This window comes from Psammomys obesus, unplaced genomic scaffold, assembly GCF_907164565.1.
Source record: "Psammomys obesus unplaced genomic scaffold, mPsaObe1.curated_primary_1811, whole genome shotgun sequence".
In the NCBI taxonomy this organism is placed as follows: Eukaryota; Metazoa; Chordata; class Mammalia; order Rodentia; family Muridae; genus Psammomys; species Psammomys obesus.
In genome coordinates, this window is record NW_026590699.1 from 5,279,527 (window position 1) to 5,291,929 (window position 12,403).

A 12,403-nucleotide genomic window follows, 5' to 3' on the forward strand; every position below is an offset into this window, starting at 1 on the left:
TAAGTGCCGGGGGTCCACAAGGAGCAGTGAAAGAGTCAGGTAGCGTCACTAGCAGCGTTGAGCTTTCTTTTAGAGTCAGACCCACTAGCCTAGCCATATGCTCTGACAGTGTGTCACACAAGACTGGTGGGGGATGCTGGGTAAGGTCCTGACTTCACCTGCCCCTCAGGCAGAGCCTCCACTCCAGATCTGTGTCCATGGCTTCCCCAGCCAGGCAACCATGCAAAGCCACTGACCCCCACTATTTTCTTATGGAACATGAGACTTTGAAAGCGAGGAAAACCTTCCATGTTTCAAAGAGGAATGTGAATCAGACAAGAGGGTTTCTCTCTCCCCCTGGCCAGGCTGTAGAGCCCTACTGCCTACTTACTAGCCATAACAGGGTTGATTCCCACGATACATCCCACCAAGAGGCCCAGGCTTCATGCTCCCGGGCATCTTGCCCCTCCCATAGCGTGCGTGATGAACATCCCGAGGGCGGCAGGCAGTGTGTCCTCTCCCAGTGCTGGTACCACAGGGCTACAGGTGTATCCTGTCACCTCCTTTCGGCTCTGGCTGGGTAGGGATGACCCAAGCCCTCACAGTTTCCCAGAGACTTTAAACGGTTTGGGGGGGGGGGGGGGGGGTGTGCCTATGAAGAGCAGGCAAAAGCAGCAGATCCTGTGGACCTGGAGTTAGAGATGGTTGAGAGCAATGTGGATGCTGGAAGAAAACCCAAGTCCTCTGTAAGAGTCATCTCCTGTCACCTTCCAGCTTTCATGCACTGAAACGGAGCCCCAGGGTAGGAGAACGCACAGTGTTCCTAGCCATCCTCAGAGCTATGGTGGCCCTACCCACTCAGAAAGGGTAGCGTTGACAGCTGGCCTATGGGGCCAGCCTTGACGGGGATGCTCTGACCTGTGTGCCCCCTGTGCTTCTGGATCCCCTGCAGTTGGTGGTCCTGGCAGTCGAGGATGTTGCCCTGGCACTGATGGAAATCAAGGTGTGCGACAGCCAGGAACACATAGTCACGGTCTCCCTGCGGCATGGTGAGGCCGTCCTGGAAGTGGATGGTACCAAAGGCCAGAGCGAAGTGAGCGCTGCCCAGCTGCAGGAGAGACTGGACATACTTGAGACACACCTTCAAGGCTCTGTGCTCACCTTTGTTGGAGGCCTGCCAGGCAAGAGCTCTCTGGTCTAGTCTCTGTAGTGGGCATCCCTGGAGCCAGTCTGGCTGACTAACTTCACACACGAGCTATGCCAGTGCTACGAGACAGGGTTCTGGTTATAGTAACCATACATGCAGGGAGACTTATCCACTGGCTTGTGCTAGGGTTGGAATGAAGGGCCTCATCAGTTCAGTTCCTCTGGGCCAGCATTGCTGAGTCAGCCATTGAGAGGCGTTGTCTGGGAGCCCAGGAGATCAGACACAGGGGGGAGGATTAGCAGGTGACGCAGGAGTGAATACTACCAGGCATCTGCCTCCTTAGTAGGGGACCGTGGCTGCCGGCCCTTCTACCAGGGGGGAGCTGGCAAGAGTAACCCACAGCATCCTGCTCCCCAGGCGGGATTGGAACAGGAGTAGGAGGTATGCACGGTCTGTACCTTAAGGAAAGAGCAGGCTCTCTGCCTTGACAGTTTAGTTTTAGCCAGTAAGAATCAAGGGAGATGAGCATAGCAACTCAAGACAAGATACTCCTCTTGACCATGTGCGCGCATGCCTGGGGGTTGAGGGGTGAAGACCTTTCATGCCTGTACAGGTCTGCATCCTCATGGAGTGACAACCGAGAACGCAGGCAGGGCTGGCCCTAAGTGGTGGAGAGGGTGGTGGGGTGTGCCCTGGATTGGGCTGTGTCGGCTCATGTTTATTCTCCCGCTGCTCAGATGTACCAGTGACTTCTGCACCCGTCACCGCATTCTACCGTGGATGCATGACCCTGGAGGTAAACCAGAAGGTCCTGGACCTGGACGAGGCCTCATACAAGCACAGTGACATCACCTCCCATTCTTGCCCACCTGTGGAGCAAGCCACACCCTAACCCAAGCTGCTCTAGGACTCTCGTGCTGGAGAGATCTCCACCCTAAAGGCAAAAGGGAAACAGGACACAGCAGTGGCTCCTCTTGCACAGGTCCTGCAACACTGGAGCAGTGGCCTACCGCCCTTGTGGCTTTTTGAGATCTTTCTTTGCCTTGTAACATATCTGTACATAATGGGACTGGTATCAGGTCAGTGGCTGGTCAGAGCCGCGAGGCCTGCTGGGGGCTGGCAGCTTGCAGCAAAGTGGATGTGAAGAAAATAATTCTCTATTATTTTTATTACCACATGCTTCTGACTCTTAAAAAAAAAAAAAAGGAAAAAATAAAATATTTACAGAAACCTTTTTAACCCTGCGTTGGTCACAGTCCGTTCTGGAGGTTTCTCAGTTCTGAGCTGCTTTCGGGTAACAAGAGCATTGTGCCTCAGGCCCACAGCTCGAGGGGCCTTTCCTAGGACCTGTGTCCCAGGCCAGGCAGCTTTGACCTGCCCAAGGAGCCTCCTCTTATGGATGCTGGCAAGGGCTGAAGCCTGGGTTCACAGCAAACTGCAGAGCCTCACTCTACTCTGCAAATAGAGTCCTGCCTAGCTCTGTTGTAACTCCCACACACAGAACCCTTCTTAAAACTGCCCTGGCAGCCAGTGTGTGAGGTGGCACCTGTAATTCTCCATCTCTCCTTCATACCAGCCATTTGCCTCTTGGCTGCGCCTGTTTTTTTTTTTTGTTGTTGTTGTTTTTGTTTTTTTTTTTTTTTGTTTTTGTTTTAAGAACACAGCAGCTTGCTAGGTGTCTCTGAGCTGCTGTTTCTTCACAAGGGAAGAAGTTGGGGAGCCTCTGATGTTCTTGAGCCCTAGCATGCTGTAAGCTCTGGTGAAGGACAGGAATGACACTGTCGAAAGCCTACAGCCTTCTAGGGCTCAGTTCCATCTTCAACTGGTGAGACCGTGTCCCCTGGACCTTCAGTGGTTTTTCCTTGCATTGGAGGCAGCTCTGGAATGTTCTCGTGGAATGTTCTCACGAGTGTCCTCCAACCAGCCCCAATTCTCTCCAGGTCATGAGCCCAAGAACAGAGTAGGACAAACGCTGGTTGGAAGGAGAGCACACAGACATGCAGGGGGGCCAGAGAGTTGGCATTCCTTATCTGCCTTGGGGAGACTGCGCTGTGCAGGAAGGGCACAGACACCTCTTTTCTCTGATGTTGCAGCACCAGCCCTGGCTGGCACCAAGCCTTATAACCGAACAAAGTCATAATGCATCTGTCAGCTGCCTATCCTAAATCCAGGTGGCCAAGCTGCAGAGCCCCCAGGGAAGCACCAGGAACCTTTGAGGGGTGGTGCAAACTTTGAAAGAACAGGGTGGAATGGATTGGATGGTACCTATGGTCTGAATTGGCTGCAGACTTGTCCCTTTTTCTAGGGAAGGACCTTTACCATTTCTTTTGTATTGTTTTCATTGTATCCTTGATGAGGTTGTTCTCTTGGGCCTGGGGTCCTCCTGTGCACACAGGACCTTTGTCAGCACCCCATCCTCCCGCAGGTTCTATCATACTCCACTCTGCTAACTTTGTCTCTGGGTTTTTTCTAATGTACCTAGGGCAAAGTCACCTTTTAGAAACCACTGCTTCAGGGCAGACCATTTCACTGTATTTTCCAAAACACACAAAGCCTGCAGATCATGCATTTAAACATAACGGGAGGCTAAATGCTCTAACTGGAAGCTACTTGGAGACACCCAGGATCACAGGGTCCCTGTCTAGAATAGGCAATGACTTCCTACAAACTTGACAAGTAGAGTGACCACCCAAGAGAGAAGTAGGAGACCCAGGCAGGCCCTGTAGAACACCCTCTGCTGGCCATTGGCCTGTGGACAGGTGCCATCCATCACCAAGCTATTGCTACTGGATCTTGAGAAGCAGAGCGCTGATGGCTCCGTGGCCCACCGGAGAGATGGTACAAGTAGAGCTCTAACTCAAGCAGGCTGATCTGCTAGGGCAGAAGAGCTCTGTCTGACATACACGCTCCATACGCTCTTGTGAGCTGCTACCATAGCACGGACTGTCAACCCCACCTCCCATCAATCCAAAAGCAGAGGCAGCTGATAGGTTCAGCGACAAGACAAACGGCCACAAGCAAATCTCACCAAGCAGAGCAGAAGCCAAGCACATAGCAGACCCTCGGGCCACATTCAAAGAGGCAAAGCCATCAAGGGACGAGACACTGAGCATTCAGGCTCCAGCTGGCTTCCTAGTCTTGCCCACACAAAGGCAAGGATATGGTCTTTGTGGGTGTGGGTATCTGCCCACACTATATATTAGTGTGGGTTGTGGGGGGCTGCTCTGGAGACTAGGGTGCAGGACCTTACATTCTCTGGCTAGGATGAGGAACAGAGGCATTTTTGTGGCGATGAACAAAACTGTTGACCTTGAGAATTCAATGTTTCTTAATAGTTCTCGGCTCCAGTGGGCATGGGCTCTACACCCAGACATGCTGTTTTGTTGCTCTGCAAAGGCGCTAGGGGCAGCTTTATGAGGTTCAGAGGCAGAGCTTGGGCCCAGGAGACAAGACTACTGAGTACAAAACTAGAGTGCCACAATATAAATGCAGATGGGGGGGGGGGGGAGTGTGGGCTTTGCACCAGGAGGCTCTGATGCCTTGGAAACCCTTGCTCCCAGCAGCCTCCAGAATTTGGCTCTGCTCTGAACAATCACCATGTAGATGAGGTATCCTTTGTCTCAGTCCTGGGGAAAAGCAGCCTGCTGTGTGTGCATCCTCATCAAGGATACTTCTCTGTGCCTCTGGCCACCCCCGTCTTCCTGACCCTCACCCCAACAAGGAGCAGGAATCTTTCCGTTGGCATGTCGGACAGCTTCCTCCATTGCCAGCACCGTGGCATGTCCCTTGTGAGAGCTGCTTAACTGTGCACTCTGGATAAATACAAGGCAGGGGACAGCCAACTGGCCACTCACCCTGTCAAGGAGCAGTGCCCAATGTCCCTCCAAAGTCCAGAGGGGTTTTTGGCCTGTTGCCTCCAAGTGAAACTCTAAGGAGACTTTCACAACTGCCTCTGAAACTGTGGTCCAAGGAGGGATCCAATACCCTAGTATAAACAGTGGCGTAAATATGTTGGCAGAGTATCATTTTCTATTGATCCAGGGTCACAGGGAGGCTGAGGCCAGGCTCCTGGAGGATGGAGGGGAGCAAGACTGTACTGGATCCAAGGTCAGTCAGCATCAACTAGAACGAAGATCCTGTCATAAAATGAAGACAGCGCGTAGCGAGCAGCCTTCAGACCAGTGGTGTCTCAGCACTTCGGGGACCAGTAAGCAGCTCTTGGGTTTGCAGCACATCTTCTGCACAGACAGACCTGTCACCTTCCCACGTAGGCCTGTGCTGGGGGCTCTCTATAGCTTGCTCTGGTGAGATGGCTGTTGGACAAACTGGCCATGGCCAGCAGGGGGCGCAGGAGCCACATCTTCACAGGCTGGTCCTCCACCACAACCTGCTAGTAACGGACCTTGGAGAGGGAAGGCAGGCCCCGGTGGCCACACAACAGCTAATTAATGAACAAACCAGTGGCCACAAATCAACAGAGCACCACAGGGAGAGCTGAGCATGAGATTTGGAGTCTACCAAAAGGTGGAGCTTGCAGAGAGGCAGAGCTCAAAGGCTTCTTAGAAGTTGCTCTGGATGTCTGTTCAAAGCTTGTTTCCTTCAAATCAGACAAGTGGAGCTCAGGGGTTCAGTCGGTCCCTTCTTGGGGACATGCTCACAGAAATCTGTCAACTTGTAATGCATTTCCTGAAGGCACAATCATCACCAATAGAAATGCCTGGCTACCTTTCCTTTGCAAGATAATAGCAACCGGTAACACGCCAAGACTTGGTAGGGATGAAGTGGAGCAGTGGGTGGTGAAGCTGGGGTCTAGTACGGTTTGCTACTGGTTTGCATGTGGGGAGAGGTGAGCAGAGGTGCCATGGTGCTGAGTCAGCTGGCCCTGCAGGCTCTGGTCCTGGCCTGTGCTGGCAGAGGGCGTGGCCAGGAGAAGCATACAGCTTTGCCAAGCTTCCTGGGTTCTCTGCAAGGCTGGCTGCAGAAGCAGGCTTTCTATATGTGGCTTATTAGTCTTGTTCTATTCCTGAAAACCCCAAACCAAGTTACTCTTTAATCTGCTACCTCCTCCGTGTCAGGGTGCGTAGGGGGGAGGCTTCTCCCCTGGGAGGAAGTAGGCCGGTGTGCAGAGTGGAGGAGCGTTAGGAGAGTGCCCGTGGCTGGAGTTGCGCTGGGAGGGAGACTCCGGGTCCTCAGGCAGGGAGAGGTCAGCAGAGGACGAGGCCGGCAGGGCGCTGGAGGGCTGCAATCAAACACAGAGGCGTCCTCCATCAGCAGTGGGGGACTCAGCTACCCTGTCAAGAATATATGCCAGCACCATCTTGACCGGCTCAGGAGCCACCAGTTCACCAGCCCCCCCCCCCAAAAAAAAATGCCTCCCAAGCCTAGAACAGCCAAGACTGGTCAAGTGTCAGCCTGCATGGTGCCTGGCTAGCCCAAACCTGGCTTCTGATGCTGATGGGAACACCAGAACAAGTCTCCAAACTCCAGACCTCACTGGCCCATTTAACCCAGCCTGTTTTCGCGAGCACCACAAGAGCCAGGGACAGCCTAGAGCCAGGTCCTTAGCACTCACTAAAGAGAGCAAGACCGTTAACATTTCCAGCACAGCATGGTGGTTAATATGGCAGCGACCGAATGTGCTCAGCCACAGTCTAGAAGTTCATGGAAGGTATTTTTTTTAGATGTAATTAGCATTTAAAAGTGACTTTGAGGAAGCTGGTGCCCTCCCTACTATTGGGGAGCCTGGTCCAATGAGTTGCAGACCTTAAGAAAAAATGGCAGAGACCCTCAAGGAGAAAGAAACTGCCAGTCTGTGACTGTGGGTTACAGTCCCCACAGCACTTCTTTGGTCCTGAAGACGGTGGACCAGCCTCCACTCTACTCACAAGTCAATAATTAAGACAAATCTCTCCCGTGTATGTATACATCTGCTGGGATTGCATCTCTGAAGTGCCTCAAGAGCAAGGATGAGTTAGTGTGAGAAAAGAAATGTGGGGAACAGCACAGATCTGAAGTCAATCTTTTCTAGCATTTCCTTTTTTCTTTTTTTTTTCCCCTTGTAAGAACCAGAAGTTTAAAACTTAACATCAGTATTTAAGCAACTAACGTGAATCCTGAAGTGAGTTTTTAAAGTGAAGCCTGTGTGCTACATCACGCTCCTTCCGGCAGCATTTGGGCCTCCTGAGGAACCAACTAGCCGTATCTTCCTGATGCTGGAGGGGGATCTGGCAGCATTCTATCCTAAAATCACTTCCTCCCAAGGAAGAACAGAAGCTGAGAAAGTCTCCCTTGCTAGAGATGATTGTCACAAACAGTTCAACTGTTGCTCTCGAGTCTTCTCTTGTTTCTCCCTCAGATCTGTGTGTGCAGCCGAGTGCAGGGCCAGTGCAGGCCTGCAGATCACCTTCTTCGGTCTGCTAGGATGGGCTTCCCACCCTGTCCCTTCTGCTCTTTTCTGAAGATAAGTGGATACACAAACTGTGGAGCAAGCTCCCAAGAACCACAGGATAGACCCCCAGAAACCTCAGGATAAACCGCGCAGACACACGGAGCAACTCCTGGGAGCCACAGAGCAAACCACTGGGAAACGAGAGAAAGCACCTCACTAACTAAGGCCCCGTGAAGGCAGACCCTGCCCTCATGGAGGACAGGACTGCTGCCCCAGCAACACCATTCAGGCTAGCCTCAGCTGCCAACTGGGCAAGCTGCTGGGGGTAGGCTCCAACCCCTTTAAAGTTCTTCTTTTGACTAACTTCACGAAACAGCCCCGCAGAGCCATCTCACTCACTCCCACTATGCAGGAATGTCTGCTGGCTGCTAATGACTTCAACAGGACACTGAAAATATCTCCTTCCGCCTCTGATGGCCAGTGGAGACAGAATTCGTTCCGTCGTTCTTAGGGAGCACACAGCTCATCCAATGTGCCTGTTCCCGAGAAATCTCATGACTAAGCATATGTGCAATGATACTCCCACACAGGCTGCTGACAAAGCCGCTCGGCCCAGAGGGTGGGGCTCCCGGGCCTCCTCTGGGAGGAAGGGACGCCTCCACTCTGGAAATCACAAAGGTCCCAGAAGGCCAGAGGAGGAGGAAGAGCACCCTTGGGACTTGACAGGCGATCTTCCAGGTTCCCGGAAGTATATCTGTGGTGAAGGACTGTCCCTTATGTACCAGCACAAAGGGCATTTATCCTTTTCCAAGTACATGCAACAGGGAAGAGCTCCTCATGGGGAATCTCACATTCCGTGAGAGCAGGCTAGCAGCCCAGCAGCCCCTTCACAGCTGTCCGTTCTTCCTCTGAGAGACAGGAAGGCACCAGGACTGGCCCAACCATCCTAGACACAGGCGGGAGGAAACCACAGATTCCTTGCTCACCATCATCCCCTGTGGAACATCAGGTGTCCTGAGAGAAGACGTTCTCTGTACAGGCTGTGCTCTGGAGTCATGCTCTTGGCATGGGACTTGGTGGCTCTCTGTGTCCAAAGGCAGCCAGACCAGCTGAGAGAGCCCCATCAGGTCTACCCAGAGATCATCCTAAGAGTCTCACAAGTAGATTTGGTAAAAGAGAGCAGGGTCCCGGGATGAGCTGCAGCCTGAGGTGATAGCATCCTTCCTGGGATGGAAACCAGGGAGATCCCTCTCGAAGTCAATGCAGGAAGTTGGAGCAAAAGGCAGAGGTCTTGGAGCTGCAGCTGCTTCTGCTGGTGCCACCAATTTAGATGCCTTTAGAGTTATCACCAGGGCCATCTCGGTTCCTGACCCTAGACACAGCTGCTTCCGATGTTCCAGCGAAGAGAGAGTCAGTCTTGAGCCAGACTTTACACCCAAGGGGCCTTATGTTCCCTGACTTCAGGTCCCTGTGCATGAGGGCTCTTTCGGAAAGCCCCACTAGCACAGCCCGAGGGCATCACACTGAGAGAGACCAGACCCACTCGCCAAAACTGCAGCAGACAGCCACTGTGTCCCTCCTCCAGAGACCAAAGGACGCAAGTAGTCCAGGGTTACAGCCCCAGCCTCATTTCTACATAAGCAGAGGAAGCTTAGGTACAGAGAAAAGGTCCTGCCCCTTGTAGGGGGCAGAGCAGCGGCACAGCAACCTCACCCCTCTGAGTCTAAGCACCAGTGAGCCCCGGGGAGCAGAATGAAGCTGTGTGTGAGGATCCCAGACACTGAGGGTCCTCATACCTCAGCTCTACATGTTACTGTCAGTCCCCATCCACATGTGGAGCCCGGATGGTCAGAAACCTCCCAAGGGCTGCTCACACCTGGTCACTGTGTTGGCTTAGTCCTAAGGTTTGAACAGCTCTCTCCATCCAAGATAGTTGAGCTGGACACCCATGCCCTCCCAAACAGTCATTTTGCCTGGCAAGGCTTCGCTTCATAGTGGAGGTCTTCTGGGGAAATACCTGAGGACATGTGACTTCAAAAAAAATTATGTCACCCCATTCACCAGAGTGCACAGGTCAAAGAAACTCATCAGCATAGTGCGATGGCACAGAGCTTTGCTGAGCACAGCTTTCTGAGTCTCATAACTGCTTCCATTGGTGCCGTAAGACAAGTCACCTACATCCAGGATGCAGGAGCAGGCATCATCCCATCTAGAAAGGTTTGTCTAGACCTGGGCTCTCAGTCTCCTCACAGAAGACACGGGGCTGATTTACAGATGGTTTTTGGTTGTCATGACTAAGGGTCTCTGTATAGGGAGGTGGAGGTCACGACCTGCCTGACACACCACAGTGCTGAGATGCAAACAAGAGGATTCCAGCTCACAAGTCCACACTGCCAAGCCCAGGTCAGTACAGAACCACTAGACAACAGGGGCCTTTTGCCCTTGGCCTCCAGAGCTTCATAGAACGTGAACAAGCCAAATCCAAGAGTGGAAGTAGGTGAGGCAAAGCCCTGTTCAAACAAGATCTCATTCCAGACCTCCTCCCCTGCTGGCCTCAGGGTCTGCAGCACTGGGCACATGAGCCCTATAGAGTTGGCATCTTTGTAGATAAACTTCAGATGTTGGCAAGCACTAGGGCTCCGCTTAGAGCACTTATTGGCATCACGTGCTCAGACTCCAGCCAGCTGGTGGAATGTTCATCCCCACCCCAGCCTAGCTCATGGCTAAAAAAAACAGCTACTGAAAGAACGCTCATGGGCCATGAACAGCAACGAGCCTTGAAAATGACATGACCCAGGCCATAATGATCCCAGTCTCCATCATCTAGATCAAAGCACATCCTTCTTACAGAGCTACCTTGTCTACTCAGAAGCCCACAGAAATAACCACTGCCTGACCTCGGCAGGCAACACTTGCCTACCTGAAGTGGCAGAGGGTAGGAGGAACATGTTGGCACGGTCATAGATGGAGGGCACAAGCCGGTGTAGGCTAGGATCTGCTGCGCAGGGTTGTAGAGGATCTGAGGTGGTGGAGATGGGCCATAGGCCAGCTGAGACAGAGGGACCTGTGAAGAAAGGTGGGGGTGGGGTGACCACCCAACTCGATGCACCCTCACACTCACTCAAGGCAGCATTCAGACCTGCAGCCTGGCCCTATGGGAAGCCCTAACGCAAACCATGAAGAGTAGACCAGTCTCTATTCATGGCTTCCCTGCTGATGAGAGCAACCAAAGGCCAAAGCCTCTGGGGCCACAGGACGAGCAAGAACCTCTCAGAGTGTTTTGCAGCCCTGTGGACTTGGAAGAACCCCTAAAGGGTTTGCCATGTACCCTGAGAGGACAAAAGGGAGGTTCTACCCAGTGATGAAAGGGCAGCAGGCTAGAGCTCAGGAGCAGGGTCAGCAGGGCTCGCTCAGGGAGAAGTAAGTATGGGTGAATTTCACCTCTCTCATCCAGCTTCTTTAAAGGGGGTCCAGGATCCACCCAGACTCACCACACCCAGGCAACCGTGGACCACACGGTGACAGAGTAGCTTTGCAGGCGAGTTTGGCTCTTAGATGATAACAAGTTCTGCCTGCCTAAGAGGGTGGGAAAGATTCACCTGGCAGGTTGTCAGGGGCTGTCAGGGCAAGTGATTGGTAGTCCTAGTTGCCATCTGACATGCAGATAACTCCCTTGAAGGAGAAGGCCCTGAGCTCTGGGCTGGAAACACATAGCAAGACACTACTCACCATGTCCTTGAAAGCCCCCAAGACTGCAGCTGTGACAATGCCGAGGCACAGGCCCAATACATTCAGCACTGTGGACGCCCAGAGCAGCCGGTACAGGTGGGTCACGTCCTGGCAGCTACGCACACCCACAAATTCATAGTAGGCAGGTGAGGGCTCTGTGCTACAAGAGCGAGAACAAAGTCAGTGACCCTGTTGCTAGAGCATGGCCAGGGGGCAGCATGCTAGACCATAGTCAGATGATTACCCCCAAGTATTATATCTATAATGACATGACCATCATTGAGAGACAGATCCATGGTCAGTAGACCAACCTATGTGTAGAAACTGTTGCCAGGCAACAGCCCAGGACATCATGCTGTGGTCAGGAGAACACTTGGAGTTAGAGCCACGTCTTGCTAACAAGCCTCATAGTTAGAGCCACAGTCGTGAACATGACCACTGGGGCAGAAAAGGCTGATGGGAATTTAGTAAAGGGGCCACATAAGCTCTTAGCTGCCAGCCCAGAGAAATCCAGGATTATTTGGGCCACTAGACTCCAGAAGGGAGAGGGTAGAGTGGGGCTTTAGGTAGCCTTACCACTGACCTAATCATACTCTTCAACTGTAAACTTAAAGCTAGAAGTAGTACTGACCCCCAAAAACATACATAACCCTAAACATGAAAACATCTATAACCAAACACAGTTTCCCTGCAGAAAAGCTTACACCTCACAAGGCTAAGACAGCTCCAGAGACAACCATGGCTATAGAAATAACACAGACCCATAACTTACCTGATCAAAATGTCCAGCCAAGTGATATGCAGAGCCTTTAACTACAACTCTAAACATAACCTAACCCCCAAGCCTAAATATATCACTAACCATAGCCTAACCCTAACATCCCTACACCAAACCAAAACTTAACCCTAGCCCTGCGCCTATCCCTAATCCTAACTACAACACTAACACATTCCTAACTCTAACCACAACCCTGGCCCTAACCATACATAAAATAAAACATACATAAAAACACTAACCCCAGACCCTAACTTAATATTAACCCTAACCCTGAACCACTTTAACCAAACCAAACCTTAACACAGTCCTCAAACCCAACTCCAGTGTCAACCCTAACCTTCCATGACCCTAAATCTCCAAACCAAGCACAGCTGCAAGACAG

The 12,403-nt window shown here is 52.2% G+C and overlaps 2 protein-coding genes across 2 annotated transcripts in view; one reads left to right on the forward strand and one right to left on the reverse strand.

Moving 5' to 3' along the window:
• The window catches only part of Gas6 (growth arrest specific 6), a 30,023-nt gene extending 27,658 nt beyond the window's left edge, over positions 1 to 2,365 (forward strand). The window contains exons 14-15 of the mRNA XM_055608408.1: positions 932 to 1,160; positions 1,864 to 2,365. Of these exons, the coding sequence (XP_055464383.1) occupies positions 932 to 1,160; positions 1,864 to 2,018 (384 nt within the window). The 3' untranslated portion in view covers positions 2,019 to 2,365. The remainder of the gene's footprint in view (positions 1 to 931; positions 1,161 to 1,863) is intronic.
• Positions 2,366 to 2,442: 77 nt separating this feature from the next.
• Positions 2,443 to 12,403, reverse strand: part of Tmem255b (transmembrane protein 255B) — a 30,754-nt gene continuing 20,793 nt past the window's right edge. Inside the window, exons 7-9 of the mRNA XM_055608409.1 lie at positions 11,244 to 11,403; positions 10,435 to 10,578; positions 2,443 to 6,365 (exon numbers count right to left, since the gene is read on the reverse strand). Of these exons, the coding sequence (XP_055464384.1) occupies positions 6,198 to 6,365; positions 10,435 to 10,578; positions 11,244 to 11,403 (472 nt within the window). The 3' untranslated portion in view covers positions 2,443 to 6,197. The remainder of the gene's footprint in view (positions 6,366 to 10,434; positions 10,579 to 11,243; positions 11,404 to 12,403) is intronic.